General features: G+C 41.4%; 1 protein-coding gene across 4 annotated transcripts in view; it reads right to left on the minus strand.

Moving 5' to 3' along the window:
• Positions 1-1834: 1834 nt before the first annotated feature.
• AGPAT5 (1-acylglycerol-3-phosphate O-acyltransferase 5) overlaps positions 1835-19131 on the minus strand; it is a 62651-nt gene continuing 45354 nt past the window's right edge. For 3 of the 4 annotated variants that reach the window (XM_019921450.3, XM_019921449.3, XM_019921452.3), the window contains 3 exons: positions 13084-13245; positions 6766-6889; positions 1835-4369 (listed from right to left, as the gene is read on the minus strand). In XM_019921450.3, the coding sequence (XP_019777009.1) occupies positions 4144-4369; positions 6766-6889; positions 13084-13245 (512 nt within the window). In that variant the 3' untranslated portion in view covers positions 1835-4143. The remainder of the gene's footprint in view (positions 4370-6765; positions 6890-13083; positions 13246-19131) is intronic. The other variant, XM_019921453.3, reaches the window with a different exon arrangement.

The raw sequence follows: 19131 nt of genomic DNA on the forward strand, positions 1-19131 counted from the left end.
GTCAGATATCAAGTGGTAAAACCAGGACCCAAAACCTGGCAGTCCGCCTACAGACTTGTTACCCTCAAAGGCCAACAGATCCCCACTGCTCGGGATCTATTATGAGGATTAGAGATCACGCCTGTGGGTAAGCACAGCACCCAACGCACAGTAAGCACTCAACAAGTCTTGGCAAGTATAAAAGCAAAATGAGCTTTTAAAACAACATACAGTATTCTATCGCTACAGGTGTCAATAAAACATACTTACATATCACACATACATGAAGTAACGGTAACCAAATATATCCTTTACCACCCCATGTATCACCAGATAACTTTTGAGATTTATATTTCCCTTTTTGTTGAAATAAGGAAACACCAATAAGCCCAAGAATATAAGTCAGAATTTATTCTGAACATACCGTAAGGAGACAAGGCTGTTAGTAAATATTCTCTCCTGCTGGACACGCGGAGAACATCCACAGCAACTTCTTCCATTTTTTTTTCAGATGTAAAGATTCATAAAACTAAAATTTGAGAACATGTCTCTCTTACATATTCACACATAAGATCATGAATTGTCACTAATTTGGATGAATGACTGACCCGTCTCGTCCCCATCAGTAAACATTTATTGAGAGTTTGCCGCCCACATCAGATTTTCTCCCACACGGTAGAAGGTACTGAGCTTTCTATCTAGAGTGGCCTTCTGAAAGTTTTTTTTTTTTTTTTTTTTTTCTTTCTACTCAGGATAAAAACCAGGAATCTGTCTCTTTGACCTCAGGCATGAATGAGGTCAAAAATGACCCCCCAGTTGGTAGAAGTAATGGATTTACTTTATCATCCACAAATTGGAAAAGGTGTCAATGAAATCTTAGGGATAATGTCAAATCATAACTACTCTAAACTGACATAAATTAGTGACTGCAAACATGGCGCTCCAAAACATCTGAATGAAAAGTTTTAGATTCCGTCAATGCAGATTTTACCTATATAACATCAATTATCTGAGTATTTCCAATTATCAGTTTGGCCAAGTACCAATTTTCAGTCTAATGCTTAGGTGTTAGGTTAAGTTAGTGTGTTTATAACGCCAGTTATACCAAACGGTAACATAATATTCCAAGTTAGCTAATCTTCAATCTAAAAATATGTGTAATTCATAATAAAAACACGTCCCTACCCAAAAAAGAAAACCTACTTATAAGCAAAGATGACATCTGGATAGGGGCCAAGGAAACCTCTTCCCCATCTGACACTTCAAGAACAAATACGATTAAGGTTACAGTTTAATTTTACTTGATGGGCAAATTTTTTATATTATTTCTTTGTTTTAATGGTCAATTTATTCAGATCATTTTATTGACATGGACCTATTCAGTGAACACTAAGTATAAACCACACAATATTACTAAGGAAACGATAAAGTTTACATAATCTGGCTATAAAGGAGAACTGTACCATTCTAAATGAGAAAAAAAATCACACGGAAATGATACATATGAAAGAAATCACTGGTATGTGTGATGTAAGGATTAGTCAGGTTCACACTGGACTCACCAACCTGGCTAATTTTAGGCATCTGACATGTTTCTGTGAGGTATCCTAATTATCACAGAATTGTTAAGTAATTAATATTTGCCATACATCTTATAAAGTATAGGATGAGTTAACCAAATATACTGCTTCACAATTTTGAAGATTTTAATGTATTAAAAAAACACTTGCCCAATACTTAAGAAAAATTATTATAGTTTTATATATTCAGAACACAAGGCCAGCCATGAAGCCTATTTTATGGAATAAGAGACTGTTGGTGAATGTTTCGGTCACAAAATAGCACAGACATTAGAGACGGTGAAAGATTTTATTTTTTCTTTTACTTTCATCCCAACACACCCTTCTGCGAAGAACGTAAAAGCATGCACATCGATCGCATTCTTTTAAAGATAAACCAGGTACCAACTGAGCTGTAAATCAACAGTAGCACAAACAAAAGCTTAAACGATATTATGTGAAAAGATTTACAGGTATACAGGGCTCTTAATTTCATAAAATAATTCAAGTCATATCAATACATGTTAAAAAGAAGCTTCTAATTTTCCAAATATTTTGACACAAAAAAAATTTTAAACAAATATTTTATAGACCTTTTGCGAGAATATAAGGATAGTTACAAGAAACATGCTGTTCAAGTGATCTTATGCAGGTCACCTGGCCTTCTTCAAATCAGTTATAATCAGCATGATTCCAACGGTATTGCTTCTTAAAATTTAAATTGAGAACATATCCATGACATTCAAAGTAAGTTACACAACTTACATTTATTGTGATCTAATTAGAAAAAGTTTCTAAGTTTAGGACTGTTAAAAAGAGTATTTAACGAAGACATGGGGTTGATCTAAATTGCACTTTACAGGGTAAGAGAAAATTGCAGTTTGGCATGAGAACAAGTTTTACCTGCACCCCCATTCATAATGAAGCCAACTGTGTCCTGTGGCAATGTGTGTATCAATACATACACACATACTAACACACACAAACCAATTCACACCACCCAACTCTTCAGAGGGGTTACTTGAAATGGCTTACTCTGGTTCTGGAAAATCAGACCAAATTTCCCTTAATTTGTGTTTCCATTTTGTTTATCATGATTTAAATGGTGATAAAAATCCATTACTCGGAAGCAGAACTGGTATCTTAAATGACCAGCAGGCAATCAAGCTTGAATTGTAACATTAAAAATAGAGCAGATCGCACTTTAAAAATGGTCCTCTTCTAGGGGATTTATCGTTCCATGACTGAAAATTGTGTGATTTGGTTCCTGAAACAAAGCTCTTCTTTTCAGGTGATACAGATGAATTGTGTGGCCCCATTAATACCAATGGGAATGAAACAAATTCACTCCGTCCTGATGGATTAAGCCTGTACTTCACTGGCTTGAGGAAGGTGATTTCTTGACATAAGACGAACGCAAAATGCCTTTGCTGTGGATGGTGGGCTGCTCACGAGAGCTTACAAGGCTCAACTCCGCATCAGGACCAACGCTGGCTGGCGACACAGCGCTTTCCCGTGAGCCCCTGGGCCAGCCCTGAGCAGCACCCCTGCCAGTGATCCAAAGGAAAAGAACACGAATACAGTGGAAACCGACCACGATGACATAAACAAAATGATTTGGGGATTAAACAGTTTGCTAAACCCAAGAGTAACAGGCAAAAGGCACATGCTAATAAACCTAGTCAGGTGTTTGAGAGCTCCCACCATCTCAAATATCTATGGACTCAGGTCCAACAAAGGTTCACACTGATTATTTCGATATAAAAAATAACAGGAAATCTTAAGGTTTTCAAGTACTTATGGCACAAATGTCATGAAGTGCTAGGAGCTTAGCTTAAATCTTCAAAAAGCTGAGCAATTTAAAGTTCTGCTACAATGAATCAGGATCACAATTTTAACTTAAACTTAATTCTCGTATTTTTATACATTATTCTTTTGTATAGAGTACAGGGTGTGCAAATGAAGCTGTTTCAGTAAATACCAGAGATGCTAATCACTTTGCCAACATGAAGTGAACTCGGCTAACAACACAATACAATACAAGTCCTCGCTAACCAGAGCTCCCCTCACCAGCATTCCTCAGCCTCTCCTCGTGTCCTTCTCCATACTTAACTACAATTTCTTTCATCGACTTGGAGAAATTAAACACAAGGCAGAATATTACACAGCTGCAAGACACTAAATATTTCAGTGATAAGAGTTTGGACCAGTCAAGTTGTAAAAAACTGAAGATAACAAATACAGTGACATGTACTGCAAATTAACGTTCATGAATGCAGCTATCGGAATTACAAAACAGTAACAAAATAGATAATCCTAACAGTCTTCTGGAGTTGACATTAGTTCATAGGAAATGCCAACTATAACATAAACTCTGTTTATCTTTTCCCTTTCCAGCAGCTTCTGGACTAAAGTTGTAAAACCATGTATGTTTGCCCAAGACCAACTGCATATCGGCTTTAGTCAGAAATTCTGTTTCATCCAATGTTCAATCAACAAGGCTTTATTTACACTTCTTATTAAATTCAGGAACAATCGGATGTAATGTGCAGCCGCCAGTAATAAACAACGTAGCACATCCCACTGCCTGGAGACAGCTACGCGCTTACGCTTTAATACTAACCCACAAGCAGCCAATTAAGGTTCCATAAACCCACGTTTTTACATATAGTTTCCTTCCAGCCTCGGTCATAAGCATTCCAGCAGTCAAACCACTTAAGATCAAGAATGATGGTAAGGTCTTCTTGAGACTTAGTTTAGAATTAACACTTTCTCCGGGAAATTTGTTTCTTCTTTCTGGATCCAGTGAATCATAGAATTCTATAAGCAATCTATGGCCAGAATGAAAAAAAAGAAGTGTTAACTTTCAGGTTTAGCCATTTCAATATTGTAATTCAACAAATATTTATTGGCTGCCTATTATATGCTGGAGAAGTTATAGGTCCTTATAGGAAACACCCAGAGAGTTGGTTTAATTGGAGTTTCTAGACACTAAAAATATCTTTAATATGCTCTATGATTAATGTATAGGAATTATATGTAATATGTAAAGACAGATGGTTTCAAGTAACTTTATGGGGATGTTTTTTAAACTTTAGATCTTTAAAACTTCACAGGGACCTGACACGCACACGGGCTTTTTCTCTGCCTCCCCCGTCTTTACCCCTCCAGACACTCCTCAGCGCAGCTCCTATTCTACCACAAGTCAGAGAAAAGACCAGCAGCTCTTATAGATGGAGAGTTACCCCCCAGCGCCCCTATTCGCATGGAATTACAACAGCAGGTAAAAGAAGGAAAAGTAGCATAGCTAATGCAGTTTCCTTATTTTAAAAATGTAAAGTTATAATAGCAGAATACACTCAACATAAAAATCTGAAACACAAAGTACAAAAAGGGAAAGTCTTTCTGTTGCCTTTCAACTCACACTCCCTAGAGAAAATCACTGTTTTAAAACGTCCAGACTCATTCTAAATATACATATAAACACCTATAACACAAAATACATAGGATATTAATCATATTGTTCAGGGTTTTTTTTTCTGATAACAGATTTTCATGTCAAAACACATAAATCGTACTTTTAAAATTTCTTCCATATCCAAAGTGGGTAGCGCTGATTAATTGGTTTAACACATTGTCATGCACAATTGAGAGTCAATGAAATACAGAAATTTGTTTATAAACTTCATATAGTTTCATTTTCAACACAGTACATTTTTAATAGCTTTCACTTGTTAAAGTTAATCTAGGAGGGTTAATTAGGAAATATTTTACTGCCATACACCAAGGAGAGGAGAAACAATGGCAGTTTCCTGAGAAGAAGCATTTTAGGAGACTAAAACACAGGTAAAATTTCTGAACATAAACAGAATTTTGGAAGTATTTTTTTCTTGCGGCTGCATTGGGTCTTTGTAGCTGCACGCGGGCTTTCTCTAGTTGCAGCGAGCGGGGGCTACTCTTTGTTGCGATGCATGGGCTTCTCATTGCGGTGGCTTCTCTTGTTGGGGAGCATGGGCTCTAGGTGCGTGGGCTTCAGTAGCTGTGGCTCGTGGGCTCAGTAGTTGTGGCTTGCAGGATCTAGAGCGCAGGCTCAGTAGTTGTGGCGCACGGGCTTAGTTGCTCCGCGGCATGTGGGATCTTCTCAGAACAGGGCTCAAACCCGAGTCCCCTGCATTAGCAGGCGGATTCTTAACCACTGCGCCACCAGGGAAGCCCTGGAAGTATTTTCTAAAGCCTTTAAAAACCATTCTTTTCAATGTGGTCTTAATAAATTTAAATGGTGCATCCTATAACTCACAGAGCCATTTTTTTCAGAAAGAGGAAAAAAAGTATAGATGTTTAAAACACATCTTTCAAAAAACAAAAAGGATAAAATTTCCACTGAAAACAAAACGAATAGTAAATAAATAATATATGCTGAAATTTTCATCCACGGAAATTCAATTTCTAAGTATTATGTCTAAACCTAAGAACCCAGTTTTTATCTTCCTGAAAAGAGAAGAAAATTCTAAAATTTCTACCTTTAGAAATCTGTGTAAATCACAGGGAGACTAACAGGCGCACCCTCATCTGACCTCGAGCTCCGCCTTTGCCAGAGGCATCCAGAGGCCCCGCCTGGAACTTAACTCACAGCAACTCTCAGCCAGGGGCCAACACTGCACTAGCTCCCAAGTCATGTTATTGGTGGGAGAAACACAAGGCCAACCCCAGGAACGGTTTAGGCCCCAAAATACTAAAAGCAAAAGGACACTTTTTTCGTGAAAATGTCAACCGCCCCTTCTTCTTCCAACAAATACACTGGAGTCAGTTCCACATACACGTGAGACACCATCCTCCACCCCACAGCCCGATTCTCTACACACCGCTGGCCTGCCGGCCTGCCCTCAGCACACACACACTCCCCTGGACCCGGGAGGGCGGGCCTGGGGCAGCTCAACAGTACAAAGCTTTCTGTGTGTCTCTCTCTTCTTTAAAAAATTTTATATCTTTATACACAAATTACTGAAATGCAGTAAATAACAAAGGACAGCCCCCATAACAAGATCTTTCACAGTGACCTGTAACAGTCAAGTTTAAAACATGGACAGAGGAGGCATGGAATGAGATCTGACTTGAGTTCATAAAAGGCTTTTTTAAGATAATAAAACTGTTTACATTCGTCTCACGCTGTTTACTATAGTGACTGTTGAGCCACTGTTTCTGAAGCGCTAGAACTGTCGTTACTCACTTATCTTTTATTTCAAAACGTTCATGAAGCCATCTTTTCATGTATACTTGTTCTTCTGGGACATCTTTTTTGTCTATACGATCGATGTGAATATGAATTTTTGGACATTCTTTGCAGAGAAATTCTAACAAGAAACAAAAATATTTCATTTTTATTATTTTAGAATTCACAGTTACATAAAACGATAAAAATGAGCTTTAAAAAAGTTTAAAAACAATGAAGACCAGATTTTTTCTTTAGCCAAAAAAAAAAAAAAAAGAAGAAGAAAACAAAGATCATAAACTGGTGGTTTTGGGTTTCAAGCTGAAGTAGTAATAACTTCCAAGTCTTCCACAGTTAACTAGGTCACGAGTTAAATCAACCAAATGTGACTTTCCATACAACAACCTTTAGGGTCAGGAGGCTGGCCTCTACTAGAAGCACGGACCCACCCTCCGAAGGGATCCCCAGATGCCAACCACCATCAGACCCACCGATCCCCTTCACGGGGCCACCAGCCTCCGGTCCCAAGCCTAGGGTTTGTCGCGCGTCCCCGCTGCTCCCACTGGGCGGTGAGCCCCACAGGGCAGGGATGGGTGTCGCTGGCAGCACTGGGCGCACAGGGGCGTTTAACCCCTCGGTCCTAGTGCTGGGCCGGCCCGGGCCCTGCCTCCACGGCTCCACAGTCCTCCCCGCTCCTCTGTGACCTGCCAGTGGTTTCTACTCACTGGTACTCCTTGCTTTCCTGATCCTTGCTGTATTTTAACGTATTCTACGTGGTTCGGGAACCAAATTTCTTTCCGTGGAATAGCTATGAGCCCTTCAATAATTACAGCTCCCAAAACATGCTAATTTGAAAAAAGCAGATGGTCCTTTTTGCAGCCCACATGGCACAAGGGATAAGGTCAGGATTTATTCCAAGATAAGACAGAACTTTGAGTCCGGAAATACCCTTTTCTGCAGGTGGCTTTCTGTGGAGACATGAGCATATTAACATACTTAAATTCCTGGAGAACAAGGAAATATTGCTACGAGATTTAAGAGAAGACTATGTTCCCTGGGTGGGTACGCAAGTAGGAGGCCGAGCCCTTTTATCTCAAGCCGATATGCGTCCAAAGACGTGTTCTGAGAAGCGGTGACTAGTGTGCTGCAGAGTTTGCGGAAGACTTTAAGCTAACCCTTAAAGAGGGTTCCGCCTCTGGACCACACACACCTCTTTCTGCTAAGTGCTCGCTACAACTGCTCTGAGTAACATGCTGCACTTAGGTCATCAAAAATTCTCATTTTTTCTACACTTTTAGGAATGAATTGGCTTTGATGATAAATGTGCAAAAACACTGCCACAGGGAAGATTTTACTTTTTCAATATTTTTCTCTTAATTTTCCTCAAGTTCCATTTCCCTTTAAATCAAAGACTGGCTTAAGAAGTGCTTTCAGGAGCTGAACTGGGCATGGGCCAAGAGCACAGCCAGTGGGCCAGTGGCCTGGGTTCTGAGCCCTCACCAGCCCTGCGCATACCTGTCAGCCCTGCGCATACCTGTCAGCCTCTCTGTGCCTGTTTCCACGTCCGTACGAGGGAGGTGACAGCAGCAGCCCCTGCCTGAGAGGTTGTCATGAGCTACGCTATTATGAAGGGAAACAAGACGTAGCCGACCACCGAAAGCCACCTCCTCTGATTCCTCTTTGCAACGTGAGGGTGTTGGGAGCACGTGGGACAGGACCCCACACATGCGTGCGCTGCAGGTGACTGACCAGAATCTGTTGGCTGCACGTGACTTCTCACCTCACCTTCCTATTTCTATTTCTGATACATAAAAACACGGATGCCGACACCAACTTTCCTACCTTCACTTAATTACCTACGCCTGCCCCTCAACACTTCTGTTAATTAAGTGGTCATCCAACTGACACTGCGTTTATCCTTGATATTCCAAGTCCCGTGCACAGACGTACAGAGTCCGCAAGGAAACTAAACCGACTGCACTTCCAGCGTCAGGAACGAATGCTTGTGAACTCAAGTGTTTGGGACGTGTCAGCAAGGCCTCTAGTAAGATGCTGGCGTGAGGAAAGGGCCCTGAAGTTCGCATGGGTGCTTTTAGGTTTTCCCACCTAAAATGTACACGGTACTGTGGTATTTACACCACGCTTTCGTGCACGTCACTTCATTGGACCTTCGTGCACCTCTCTAGGCAAGGACTGCTGTCTCCCCGTGGGGATGAATGAACCAAGGCCCAGTGTCGTCAGCAGTGGAGACAGGCTGGCCCAGTCCCTGTGGTCAGGCGTCCAGATACAGACCATACAAGCACCAGATCAACTCTCAGCGCACCCAGGAGGTTCTCCCACCAAAGGTAAGAAATGAATAACGAATACTTTCCTCGATAGTCAATGAAGCTTTTGTGTCTATATTAGTAAAAACGCTTTTAGTTGGGGCACATTTCATAGGGCATGAGCAACAATTATCCATAATATTTAGGGAAGGTAGAAAAGTACTCAAACTAAGGTGTAATTGTTTTCTAACTACAGCTTTTCCAGCAGGTCCCTAGAGTATATTGATACGCTAGGGCCAAACAGAAAGTCTTCCAAGTATCCACACATGTCACAAGGTCTAGTCTCTCAGAGACCGAGTGCTCTGTGCCTGGGGAACCTAGCGAGAAAGGCAGAGCACAGACAGCGGGGCCCAGGATGTGTGTGGGCTGAGCTGTGCGCCTCTGCACGCCGGGCCCGCAGGTGGTGCCCATACTGCTTACCGTCCGCCTTACAACCTGCCCCCTTCCCTCTGAAAACAAAAACAAAAAACCAATGTGACCTAAATCCAACAAAAACTGGATAGATACATTGTTGTATATTCACACCAATGAACACTACGTAGCCTTATACAAAAATTACATAAGTGTATATACTGACATGTAAAGATGTTCATGACACACTATTAAGGGGGAAAAAAGCAGGATATGAAGATATATATACATATATAAAATCTCATTTAAAAAAATACATAAAGGCACATCACGCCAACATACAGACATTACAGAAAAGAAGACTTTGAGGGAAACATCTGAACTGTTGTCTGGGGCTGCATCTGGACAGGTGAGTTTGTAGAGTTTTTTCCCTTCTTTCCCTCTGAATATGTTTTCTTTTCGTATAAGAAAATATTAAGGCAAAAAAGTTACCTAGAACCATATAAAACGCTTAAACAGAATATCAATTGTTGCCCTTTAGCTCACAATTTCTTCTGGTACACCACCCATTTTAAAAACAGGATTTATAAATCAATTACAATCAAACTGCCCTGTCTCACCTCTGCCCAATGGACGCTGTCCACGAAAGCGTTCAGACTTTGCTGAAAAGACCAGATGAACCACAAGAGGACGCCCAGATGGCTCTGAGCCATACCCACATTCTAATGAAACAGACCACGAAACGGGAAGGACACGGTTCGCTACCTGCCGTCGCCCTCTCTGACACGAGGCCTCATGAGACCCACGCTACCAGACGCTGGCCACCGCAAGGACCCCTGCAGGGCCACCAGCACGCAGCTTCAGCCCCGCTGCAGCGAGCCTGTCAGCAGTCTGCAGTGCAGCTGAGGCCACCCAGGTAACTCTGATGGAACCTCGATCCTCCTACAGGGCTTTGAGAAACACCAGTCTACGGCATATCTATGAACAATCTAGCAACTTTATGGAAAAAAATTTTTAATTGGGCTATCAAATATGAATATTAAATAACAGCCCACTGTGTATGGAGATAACATTTAATACTTATTCAACTCAGCCACAAGGTACCTACAATATTCCAAGTTATGGAATTTTATACTTAACCCTACTTACATCTAAATTTAAAGTGAATCTTAATTTATACTAGACTAAGTAGAGCAGCGTATCAATCAGTTTATGTAATAATGAGAGTTTTTCAAGCTACAGGTCTCAACTCACAATCAAAATCAACACACAACAGATGTCATCTCTTACGTGCACAGGTATATTTGTAGAATAATGTCTCAGCAGTGGGAATGTAAATGCTTTTGTAACTTTGATAGACATTGTCTGGCCAACTTCTACAGAGGTTGTACTGTATTGCACTCCTACCAGCAAAGTATGAAAGTCTCTGACATACTTTAATCTCACCCACAGGGCCTGTTATCTAACCTGTTAATGGGGATTTTTGCCAGTCTGATAGTAAAAAAATGGTATCTCATTATACGTTTTAATTTGAATTTTTCTTATTATGAATGAGGTTGAACAATTTTTTTCTGTGAACTGTCTGTTCTTGCCCTTTACCCATTTTTCTACTGAGTTACTACTGATCATATCAATTTATAGGAACACTTTGTACATTAAGGAAATCAGCCTTTTTCTCTGCAACCCTCCGCTTGTCTTTTGCTTTTACTCTGCTGTAGTCTTCCTTGCGGAAATATTTACTCTTAATTGACGAAATGACACATTTTGTTTTCCACATGGCTTCTGAGTGTGACAGCTAGGAAAGCCAGCCTTTTCAAAAACAGAGACCCTCCGTCATGAATACACAAAGCCCCGTCGGCTACGGGAGCAATGAGATGGGGCGCTGGGTCTGGAGCCCGGGAGACACAGCTGAAAACGGTTTGCCTCCAAAGGCACTTCTGATCTACCTGGGCGGGGGCAGATTAGCCACATGCCAAGTGCTAACCTTACGTGCACTTTGTGCCACGGGAGTGGAGAGCAAGAGGAAGCTTCGTGAGCTAGCAAGCAGAGGAGCGAGGGAAGCCTTCATGGGGACAAGGTTGCAGACTTGGATGAGAGCAACAGAGGGGAAGGTGGCCTGGCCTACACACGGCCCTCGGTCAGAGCCCGCATGGAGGTGCAGGAGGGTTTCAGTGACAGCGAGGAAAGCGGTCCCACCCAGCGAGCAGCACAGAGTAGGAGGAAACGATGTGAAGGAGGGGCTTAGGGACCAGGATGCTGAGTCCCGGGACGCCAGCGCTGATCCCGTGGGCGCGGCCCAGCCCACGAGTTCCTAGGACTGGATGGTGACATGATAAAGCAGCATTTTTAAAAGGTTATTATGGGAATTAGATCTGGTCTTCATAAACAATAAAAATGTGTTTAATCTTACTTTTTGAACAACGTTTGATAAACGGGTGGCAATACTGCTGAATAACTAAATGCACTGTCCTCAAATGGAGAACTGGGTGAATGACTCCTTCCACAGTTAAAAAAGAAAAAAAAGTATTATACGTTGCCTTTTCTGTAAGAGGGATGGACAGTAAATTTGTACACACGATACACAAGAAAGGAAGAAAAGTGGTTACCACTGCGGAGGGGAAGGGGGAGACCAGGTGGATGGGGACAGGGTGGAAACAGGCCGTTTCACTGTACACTTTATATACTTCTGATTTTTAAACTGTATGATGTATAATATATGCCAAAGAATTACACTTAAAATCAAATTTAAAAAGCGTGAGCTTCCGGCTTTCCTCGGAGTTGAAGGCGGTCACGAGAGCGGTCGGTCGGTCTTGCTTTAGGTGCAGCCGCCCCAGGTCTGACCTCCTCCCGCCACCATCAAATTTGCCACCTTTTAGTCCCTTCCTGCCTCAGCCATCTGTCCTCTCTCCCAACGTCCGGGAGCTACCCTCTGTGCCCCTGAACACTTTCTGAACAGCCGCCTTCAAGAGCTGCTACGGAGAGAAGCACCTGACAAGTAAGCTAGTCGCACGGCCGCCAGCTGCCAAGGCGAAGCGTGAGGCCCCAGCCTGACACCCCGAGGAGGGGACGGCGGCTCCACACGCGTCCTGTGCCCACCCCACGTCCCAACGGCGACAGCAATCACGAGTGCCTGTGGGTATGTCTAACTAAAACATTCTGCTTGCTTACAATTCTAGTTTTTTCTGGTTATTCTGACATAAACAGTAGCTCAAAGGTCCCCAATACCTAGCACATGGCTGAAAAAAAGAAAAAGTCACATAACTGTCAGTGACACTAGATGTCACCGATGTTATATGAAAAACACATACAAAGATAGACACTGAGCATCAGTGCACACCTCAGCGCTGCTAGGTTGCACTCTCCTGCCTCACTCCTTCCTTAGATTTATGTAACTTTTCCATTTCTTGGTGTAAAACTTGGAAGGAAAGAGGCTGAGTTAATGATATTGGGCAAGTTCAAGGACTAACAGGACAGCCAAGAAGTACCAAACTTAGCAGGACTAATGAAATTTCAACTGTTACAGATTAATAAAAAATATGTGAGAAATACAAGTATATATACTTGGAAACCATATCAATGTAATGTAGTAGAACACACCTACCTTTTTACAAAATAAACTCTACCTGGGTGAACATACATGACTCACTCGAAACCAACTTACCAGCCATGGACGGCGCTTCTTTCCGCTGCCCTTTATCATCCACAGTCCCCTCAAAAGCCACTGTAACATCATAAATTGCATCTAAGTAATTCTTCATAGAATCAAAAGCAACATGAGTTGCCTTTATTCTTGGTGTCAGCACATGTTTTAATACTGGAAGGCCTAGAAAAGAAGTTGATTCAGTGTGGCCATACATTAGTCACAGAACACCTTGGAAATAGAACATAACATCTACACTGGTTTTAAGTTTCCACGAATAGACCAGTATACACTTTCGGTTAAACCGCATACCTACAGGGCGCTGGAAGTTTAGACAGCACTCCCATGACTTCCTCAATTTAAATCAACAGTCATTTAATACACATTTATTAAATATCTACATGTATAAGACCCGGTGGGAAGCTGTTGGAAACCTGCCCTCAAGAAGCTTATGGCCTCTCAGAAACCCTTTGATTTGGAAAACTCTGACAAGAGTAAACATATGATCCTCATTTCTGGCAACAGAATAAAGGTGGTAGCACCTTGCCCATGGTCACTCAAGACTCAGGAACAATTCCCTAATTTCTGACTCCAAGTCCCTGATTCTTTCAGTTCTATTTCTACTCAAATAGAGATGCGGTGGGAACCGAAATGACCCCCACTGTGTACAATATTTGAACTAAGAGCTGATGTGGTCTATATAACATGAAATACTGGCCTGACTTTTAGGGTAACCAAAGAATCTAATTCCTCGGTAAACTTTTTAAAAAATCTGAACTCTAATTCACATACCATAAAATTCACCATTGTAAAGCATACAATTCAATGGTTTTAGTTTATTCAAAGAGCTATACAACCCCGCTAACAAATCCCAGACCGTTTTCCCCACTCCAAGACACCTTTCAGCCACGGCAGACACCGCACACCATCCTCCCGCACACACCCACCCCACTACCACAAACCTACTCTCAGTCTCTACGGATGTCCCGATTATGAACATTTCACGTAAATGAAATCACAGCATGTGGACGTTTGTGTCCGGCACGTACATCAGCACTTCATTACTTTTTCTGGCTGAATAATGTTCCATCGTATGGATATGCCACATTTTGTAAATCCACTGACTAGCTGACAGACATGTGGGTTGTTTTCACCCTCCGGCTATTGTGAGCAATGCAGCTATGAACATTCATATAAACTGCATATGAATGCTGCACATGGACAAGTCTTGGTACGAACATACGATTTCAGTTCTCTTGAGTATATTATTTATATATATACACACACATATACTTTTATTTTTTAAAATTTTTATTGGACTATAGTTGATTCACAATGTTGTGTTAGTTTCAGGGGTACAGCAAACTGAATCAGTTACATACCACACCTATACTTTCAAAAGCTTCTTTAAGTGAGACAATATTGCAATTTGTATAGAATAATTCATCACACATTCATTAGTGTGCCTGCCAACGCGAAGAATTTGTTCCTTTCCCCTTCCCATTTCCTACTGTCCCCCTTTTCCTGGATTAGAATATTTATTGACAATTTAACAGAAAAGTGTAGCTCTCCGAAGAAGTGACATGAAAATAGACTAGAAAAAAACTTGATTTGGATTTTCTATGGCTTCTCTCCAGGGAAAATTAGCTGCATAAGAAAGAACAGCTATAGTATGTTGGGATCTTCCCGCAGAAGAATTTTTAAAATGCAGAGTGGTGTGGGAAAGACAAAGATTCCCACAACCACATGTCTGACTTGCGTCCCTAGGGCAGAAACAGTTTAATTTATTCACAAACTTATAACAAAAATCTGAATAGTATACCAGGCTGGGAAACATTGGTTTGTCAATTAAATTAGTTAATACTTCCTTCTTTGCTATTGGAACTCACCCAGTTTTATTGCGTCCATAGTTCTACAGAATCACACTGTGGTATTCAGTAAGAACAATTATTAGAATCTAAGTTAAGTCAGTAAGAAGATAAGAAGACAGAAAAGTAATACTTCCCTAAAAATGAGTTATAGTGAAGGTTTGGAAAAATCAACTTTGTGGCAGATGAATAAGAAATACCTATCACTAGTATGTAGACAAAGTGAAGGCAAAGTCTTCTCACTGAGGAATGTACTAGGGGCCGCTCCAAACCTTGGGTCATTATTATAAAACCAATTTCATAGGGACTTCCCTGGTGGCGCAGTGGTTAAGAATCAGCCTGCCAATGCAGGGGACACGGGTTCCAGCCCTGATCTGGGAAGATCCCACATGCCAAGGAGCAACTAAGCCCGTGCGCCACAACTACTGAGCCTGCGCTCTAGAGCATGTGAGCCACAACTACTAAGCCCGCATGCCACAACTACTGAAGCCCACGTGCCTAGAGCCCCGTGCTCTGCAGCAAGAGAAGCCACCGCAGTGAGAAGCCCGCGCACCGCAACAAAGGGTAGCCCCCGCTCGCCACAGCTAGAGAAAATCCGCGCATAGCAATGAAGATCCAACGCGACCAAAAATAAATAAATATGAAATAAAAAATAAAACCAATTTCATAATAACACTATAGAGACCAATTAGAGTTTCAGTACAGAGAGAGCCAGATAACAGGCATTTATAATTAACTGCTTGGGCTCGAGCTCACCATACTGAGGACTGCCTCTGCCTCTACGGAAGAGAAAACCCCTGAGCCCTAAGTAGGAAAATGGTAGCTAATTAAACTGCTTCTGGTCAATATCTAGCCTGTTCTAGTATCTGCTGGCCTTGTTTCCATCTCTAGACCTCCTGAACTTCTAGTTGGTACTAACGATACTCTACCTTGCCTTTTGACCAAGCTTCTCCCCGAGGGCCATTATAGTGATGCTTGGTATAACTGAAATTGTGTTGTTAGTATTATATATTGGAAACATAAATGAATGATACTCATTGGACAGAAAATCTTTATTGATCCATGCAGGGGATTCTACATTTTATATATATATATCTATATATATATAATATATATGCACATGCACACACACATACGTATTATCATCTCACTTTACTCCCACTAATTAAGTAACCAAGGTTCAGAGGGATAAAATCATTTGCTCAAAGTCACACAGCTCACAAGACTTTATAATGTCTTGTTCAGTACTTTCTTATTCAGTAATTATTAACAAGATACTACTCTAAAATTATAAACATGTAGGTTAGAGGTTAATGAGACAATAAAATAAATAGCTATAGTACACGGTAGAATGTCTTAAGAGATTAAAAATATCCTCAGAATATAAAAATATTACTCACACTTAAAGATACTGTCACTCACTCATAACTTACTGGTAAAGGCTTCAGGAAAAACAGCACGTTGGAGCGAGGCCAGGATGGAGGCTAGTAGGGTAGAAAGTGGGGGAAAGCCTAGCGGATGAATGAAGGAAGAGAGGCAGGATGTGGAAGGTCTGTGGAGCACATGTCCAGAGCCAGTAAGGAGTTAAGACTGCTAAGTGCACCGGGCGACACTGCTGAAGGCTTTAGAACGATGGGCGGATGTACTTATGTTGGTCTGTGGGACTCCATGGATTTTAGGCCAAAGGAGAAATAATATCTAGGTGCTAAGAAGCACGGTTTAGGTTTCAGAAATAGTTTAGGACATCAGGTCATAGGCAATGAGGTCCTGAATTAGGACTGAAGTAGTGCAACTGGAAAGAGAAAATGTAGTCAAGTGATGTTCAAAAAACCAAATATACATCGATTCAGCAAAAATTAAATGTGGCAGTTAAAAAAAAAAACGGAGTAAAAAGTAACGAGGCTTCTGCCCTAGCAGACATGGACGAGGCTGGGCCATCAATAGGAAGAGATGGGCATGAGGAAGCGCGGCGGAGGGTGTGTGCGTGTCAGCGTGTGTGCGGATACCCATCGTGCAGAAAGAGCACAAGTGGCAGAGCACGAGGCAGCTAACAAGGAAAAGGTGAGTCCAGTTGGGGCGCTGAAGCTGAAGTTGGAGAGAACCCTCTACAAGTAGTTGAAAATATGGTCTATAAAATGGCAGAAGTAAACATTTGGGAATCATCTGACTAGACATGACAACTGAAGTAACGGCAGCGACTGAGAATACTAAAGGGAGAGATGACAAGGCGAGCATAAGTAATGACTTTGTATGTTACGTGCACATTAACAAATACGACAAGTGACCAAAGTGACGTGACGCTCCGTTGAGTCAGAGCTCACTGGGATTAGCTTCTGGAGGCTGGGTGGAGTAAATGTGAGCATGCACGGGGCCCACACTTCTCTAGCGCCAAAGAAAAGGACAGAGACAACAGCAAAGCCTTAGGTGGGGTATACGTGCACACTCACACACACACACGATCCATCCATGTGAGAAACAGGCTGTGCTTGTGAACCGGGGGAACAGTGTGGAGGTAATGCGAGCAAAAGGCAACTGCTGAAGCAGCCACATTAAGACTTTGAAACAGAGATAAATATGATTGTATGATACAATCTTGTCAGAGTAACATAACTTCTTCAAGGCAGAGAAACCTTGAGATGTGAGGGGGGAAATCTGAAAAACAGAACAGATAGTCAAAAAGAGAAAAATAAAGAATCGCTAAACACAGCGTAATTGGCTCAGCTGAGATTTGATGGTGTGGATTGGTTGCAGATGGCAATCAGCATGGATTTTTATCACGTTCCCAGTTGCTGAGAAGGTAGAAAAAGCCGGGTTACTGACAGCTAAGGACTGTCAAAAGGCCAGGGGACGGGAAGTACAAGGTGGGGGGAGCAGAGTGCAGGGCCAGGAGACACAGGAGAGCTCCCGAAGGCCTTCAGAGTTACAGCAGGGCCAAGGAAAGACAGGTCAGAATTAAGCCAAAAAAGAAAAAGCTTCAGAGGAAGGAACAGCAAGGAAGAGGTAGAGGCAGAACCAGCTACATAATCTGCAGGACCCAGTGCAATTTCAAGACTATAAACGCAGAGCATTAAACCATCACTGGATCCTGTGCAAGAAAACGGACTTTCACTGAGAGCCTACGAACAGAACTAGTTATGCCCACACTGATTTCAGCCCGTGAGACCATTTCACACTCCCGGCTGCCGGCACTGTAAGAGGACACATCTGTGGCAATCTGTCACAGCACCACGGGAAACAAGTATGTCGTCTTAGCGCCCAGCAGAAAGAGAAGTGTGTCTTTTCCACCAAACCTGGGCCAATACTGGGCAGTAACTTTCTTTTTTAATGTTTGCCAGGTTGGCCTTCAAAAGCTGGTCTCACAATGCGCATTTAATTTGTATTACCTTGATTATTAGGGAGGAAGGACATTTGTTCACTGGTGTGGATCATTCATATCTCTTAAATTTCCTATTCATGTCCTTTTCCCCATTATTTCATTTGTCTTTTTCTTACTAATTAGCAAGATCTCTTTCTATACTAAGTTTATTAATATGCCTTATATTACAAATATTAGCTTGCCATTTGCCACTTAAATTTGTTTATATGATGTTCCAGACATACTAATAACTTCTACTGAGTGAAGTCTACCAAAAAAAATCCTTTTGCTTTTATGTTTTGAAAGGACCCTTAAACCTATACAATAGGCAGTGTTATTCAAAGGATGAAAGCTGAATTCCACAAATCCTAAAGAGTTTTAAAACTACAAAGATCTTGATCAATAATATAACTTGCTCAATAACATGAAAATTCTAGGTATCCGTTTTGCCATTATAGGTGTGTCACTAAAATTTCTGTCTTCTACTACTAGAGTTCTAAAAGTTTATGTCTATCATCCTGCTGGCTGCTGTGGTAAAAACCACTTCTGAGCTCACTTTAATAGCTGCAGGGGGAAGATTAAGATACATAAGATGCCAATTTTCCTAGCCAAATATCTAAAACGCTTCTAAGGAAAATGAGTTCAAATGAAACACCTCACATAACTGAGAAAGATTTAAATTAGGAAAGCAGTACCTGAAGTTTACAGGACCCAGATGGAAAGCCCCTTCCCTATTCCCCATGTCTGTTCCCTACAATGGGTAAGTAACTGCTATTATTTTTTTTCTTTTTCTTAATGAAACAAGAATAAAATGAAAGTTTACCAATAAATAATAGATCCACATGT

Source organism: Tursiops truncatus, chromosome 21 (assembly GCF_011762595.2).
Source record: "Tursiops truncatus isolate mTurTru1 chromosome 21, mTurTru1.mat.Y, whole genome shotgun sequence".
Classification (NCBI taxonomy): Eukaryota; Metazoa; Chordata; class Mammalia; order Artiodactyla; family Delphinidae; genus Tursiops; species Tursiops truncatus.